A 4,658-nucleotide genomic window follows, 5' to 3' on the forward strand; every position below is an offset into this window, starting at 1 on the left:
TCCTTGGCTGTAGCTTCTTTAAAATTCATCTCATGCAATGGTATAAGAAAATGTACACGTTTCAAAGATATTCTAAATCCAAAGATATCCTTATTTGCAATAATCCACCGGGTTTGGCTACACCTTAATTTACATACATTTTTAATAAATAACGCTTTATATGTAACAATGTTAAATACGTTTTAGTCATATTTTTCATCCTAGTCCAATAACCACAGCTTCACCTAAAAATATTACACTTATTTTTACAGTTTTAGCTGAAAATTTTACAGATAAAGCTGACCATCGATCAAAAATTATAATTGAATATGTAAGAAGTAATTGTCAATAAAACACTGTCAAAACTTTTAAATGCTTATCCAACTTTTTGTTGGATTATAGATGATCAACTGAACTTCGAGAAGCGAAGTTCGATCATTATTATATGAGTTATTTCATTCGAAGATATACTTATAACTATGTAGTACCTTTATCCTACAAGGCAGCTCGCACTATTTAAAAGACAAATCAATTGACGTTTCATTCAATTGTCAAAACTGTCATCGGATCCACTCGGCCAACACTGTCACATTAACTCATTCTTTTCAGAGAGTATAAAATTAAATAAATCTTGTTTTTGTTATAGGGTAGGGTGGGCCGGGTGTTTATATCTTCGAATGAAATAACTCATATAATAATGATCGAACTTCGCTTCTCGAAGTTCAGTTGATCATCTATTATATTTCGTTATTTCATTCGAAGATATACTTATAACTATGTAGATGTTTAGAGATAGGTGTGCTAGTTTAAAATTACAAAACATATCAAACGTTTTCGTTAATGTTTATTTAATTTTATACAAAACAAATGAAAAAGAAAAAAATAATAATTATCTACAATTAGTTTTATCAGATAATCAATTAATTTAACAAATATATTGATTATTTTACAATTTTTATTATATTAATTATTTGTAACTATTTGACACACTGATTCGGCAAATAGCCTGCCTGTTCTAGATACAGTATCTGAAATTGGGCGGTTATAAAATTTTGCAAAGGTTTTGGAAGATTCTGACCAGCCAGCAGTTCTTCTTATTACGTCAATACAGACGCCAGCAGAGGCCGCCGCCGACGTGGACGCGTGTCGCGTGCTGTGCGCGCTAAACACGCCAACGTCGACGCCGCCCTCTGCCAATGTCTGCTTAATCCATCTGCTAATAGTCTGAGAGGATGCTTTTCTATAAGGCTTTTTATATGTAATAAGAAGAGTTTTTGTATTGGGTGGTCTTAAATCTTTCGTGATATACATATAATCTTCTAAAGCCATAGCAGGACATATATTAGGGTTTTCTTTAAAGAAGGGTAAGTACAAATGGGGCTGTTCTTTACCAGCTGAAGACGTCTTTATCAGATCGGTTATTAATATTTTAATTCCGTCGGAAGATTTTATGATATTTTCAATCTTTATCAGAGACAAGGTTTGTACCCTATGAGCAGTGCATAATGCTAAGAGAACAGTCACCTTTTTAGTTAATCGTTCTAAGCTCAGGGTTTTATTAGGAACCCACTGAGAAATGTAATCTAGTACTACTTGGGGATTCCAAGTAGTAATATACTTAGGGCGACAGGGTTTTTGCTTAAAAATGCCTTTTAACAGCCTTTTAATCCTCTCATCGGAGCCTACATGGTTACCTAAGAATAACGATAGTGCAGAACGATGGGTATTGATAGTGCCGTATGAACTACCATTATAAAATTGACTCGTAAGAAATGTTATTACTGATTCTATTGAAGTATCTAGTACATTAAGACTTTGTTCCAGACAGAACTGCCACCAAAGTTTAAGAGAAACGTTATACTGTCTTAAAGTGTTTGCTGATATTGAGGAAATCATCAGATCGAGAGCTACGCTTGGAACGTTGCGGTGCTTAAAGGCGTACCGGAGAGCTTCACAGCTGCCAGGGTAAGGGTCTGGTGCAACGGGTGAAGAGATCTGAAACGGGATTTGAGAAGATGTGGATTAGGTTCAAAAAATATGATTTCTGAAGTCATCATTGTTTTAAGTAGTGGAAACCACGGTTGTCCAGGCCAATGAGGGAAGACTAGTATGCCTGAGGCTTTATCATTGATTATTTTGTTTAAGCACTTTAGTATCAAAGCAAACGGAGGGAAAGCGTAGAAGAAATATTTAGACCAATTAATTGTAAATGCGTCTACAGTTACTGCGTCTGGGTCTTTTTTCCACGATATATACCGTTGACATTTAGCATTGACGCGAGAGGCAAACAAGTCAATATCTGGTGTGCCTAGCGTTTCCTTTATATTATTAAATGCCCACGTTGAAAGTTCCCACTCTATATCAATATTAAGTTTTCTAGATTCTTGGTCAGCTTCGATGTTATCTTGAGAATTTATATATGAAGCAAATAACCAGATATTGCGCTTCTCACACCACTGCCAAATAGACCTAGCTAGATCATTCAAGTGTGGGAATTGAATTCCACCCATTCGATTAATGTAGCATATTGCTGTTGTGTTGTCTACACGTAACAGAATAGATCCGTTTGAAAGATTCTTAGCAAAGCACTTAAGTCCCATGAATACAGCTAATAGCTCTAGGTAATTAATATGTAAGGAAAGTTCACTGTCTTTCCATCCCCCATTTACCCGATTTCCATTACAGAAAGCTCCCCAACCCGTCTTCGACGCATCTGAGAATATTTCTAACATAAATTGATCTTGTGGTCTTAGAGAGTTATTAGACGAAGTTATGTTATTATTCCACCATCGTAGATCAGGTAAAATATCCTTAGAAAGCTTAATTTTTGTACTGTAATCATCATTCTGTTGCAAGGCTAAGAATTTTGCTCTTTCGAGACTTCGTGTGTATAGCCAACCGTATTTTATAGCTGGGCATGCTGCTACAAGTACACCAATTAGTTGTGAAAATTCTCGAATTGTACATTTTGGTAACGTTAAATAAATATTTATCAACTTAGAGATCTTATTTCTTTTGTCTACGGGCAACCCTAGTGACATTTCAACTGTATTAAACGTGAATCCTAAGAACCTGCAGTTTTGTTGGGGCAATAACATACTTTTTTCCCAGTTAACGACAAAACATAAGCGCTCTAATAAATTTAATGTTTCTGTGACATTTCTGACACATTCACTGAACGTATCACCGATGCATAAAATGTCATCAAGGTATATAACAGATCTGTAACCCTTGGACCTCAGATGATTCATAACTTCTTTCATTATTTTTGTAAAAATACGTGGAGCAACAGATAGACCATATGGTAAGACATTAAAATGATAGATTTTACCATCAAAAGCAAAACATAAGTACTTGCGGCAACTTTTGGCGATGGGGACTAAAAAGTATGCTTCCTTAAGATCAATAGTAGCCATAAAAGCATTTACTGATAGAAGTTTAGTCACTGTCCTATGGTCTTCCATTTTAAAATGATTATTAATAATAAATTTATTGAGTGGTTTTAAATTGAGGATAAATCTTTTATCGCCATTGGGTTTTGGGGCTAGGAAAGAGCTAGAAATAAAAATATCGTCGTTTTGTTTAGACAACGAGATAGCACCTAAGTCTAATAGTTTTTTGATTGCAAGGGACATGTAAGTTTTTTCGTTTGTACTTAATATATTTTGGGGAATTTTCCCTTGTTTTACAGTGTTATTAAATTGTATAGAGTACCCCTCGCGAATCCATTTAAGAACTAATGGATTCGTGGTAATATTTTTCCAATTATTATAGAAATATTTTAATCTACCCGCATGTACCTGCAATGTTGTTAAGTTGGACGTGGGGTTGTCTTCGTTAACTTCGACTGGTTCATCGGGGGACCTCTGCGGTAGCTGCCTCCCGCAGTGTTGGGTTTCCTTGCCCCCCCCGCTCGTCCCCCCCTGTTTGATGGGTAGCGAGGAGGGCCCGACCAGTTTCCCTGGGGTCTAGTGCGACTCGTAGATGGCTGAGGTACAAACGATGAAAGAGGTTTAGGGGTAGGGACAGTCCTTTTAATTTGTAGACCTTGCTTTTCTATGACTTTGGAAGCTTTGATTTGTTCCGAAAGCTTACTACCGAATAGCATTTCATCTCTGCTTACCCCTTGTACCATTGTCTTAAACGATTTATCAAGGCCAGTAGTTATAAATTTTTTTCTAGCTACAGTCTCTACGTGATGGAGGTCGCATAAAATGCGGCAACTATCACTAAGAACCTTAATTGCCTCCAATTTATTGTTATCACCGTTAAGTAGCAGGACAAGGGCCCTGTTAATGGCTGTGACACCAAGACCTAACTGTTGTTGAACTGATTCAACACGCTTATCTCTAGCTCGAGATGGTTCTGAGATGGCAGCTGAGATCTCTGGATTGAGAGTAGGTGGTTGTAATAGTGGACAATTTTCGGGAATCAGATATTTCTTTAAAAGAGTATCTTTACTTTCCTTGGAAAGTCCTGTCCGTAGTATCGGAGTCCACAGGCGCGCCAAGTTGTCGTATATTTTTTCTCCGAATTTTGGTGCCTCCTCTGTGGTTTCCCCTAAGGCTTGTATGATCTCAGGGTCTAACTCCTCGTGTTCTGCCGCTTGAGTGTCGCCTGTTGGCAACACACCATTTTCAGAATTCTGAAGTGTTTCTTCATCGAGAACTTCCGGTTCG

The 4,658-nt window shown here is 36.9% G+C and overlaps 1 protein-coding gene across 1 annotated transcript; it reads right to left on the reverse strand.

Moving 5' to 3' along the window:
- Positions 1–200: 200 nt before the first annotated feature.
- Positions 201–3,443, reverse strand: LOC123654470. Its single transcript, XM_045590369.1, has 3 exons — positions 2,205–3,443; positions 1,081–1,974; positions 201–224 (listed from the first exon to the last, which is right to left on the reverse strand). Exons 1-3 carry the CDS (start codon positions 3,441–3,443, stop codon positions 201–203), a joined length of 2,157 nt encoding a protein of 718 aa, XP_045446325.1.
- Positions 3,444–4,658: the final 1,215 nt, after the last annotated feature.

Source organism: Melitaea cinxia, chromosome 6, assembly GCF_905220565.1.
Source record: "Melitaea cinxia chromosome 6, ilMelCinx1.1, whole genome shotgun sequence".
NCBI lineage: Eukaryota > Metazoa > Arthropoda > Insecta > Lepidoptera > Nymphalidae > Melitaea > Melitaea cinxia.

What these genes read in the sequence shown, in the direction of transcription:
- LOC123654470 (XM_045590369.1), bottom strand. Translation starts at nt 3,443, where the DNA reads ATGGAAGACCATAGGACAGTGACTAAACTTCTATCAGTAAATGCTTTT. An exon ending in GGAAAAAAGACCCAGACGCA is followed by an intron (nt 1,975 to 2,204) that starts GTAACTGTAGAC and finishes ATCCCGTTTCAG; the next exon opens with ATCTCTTCACCCGTTGCACC. An exon ending in CTGCTGGCGTCTGTATTGAC is followed by an intron (nt 225 to 1,080) that starts GTAATAAGAAGA and finishes TAATATTTTTAG; the next exon opens with GTGAAGCTGTGGTTATTGGA.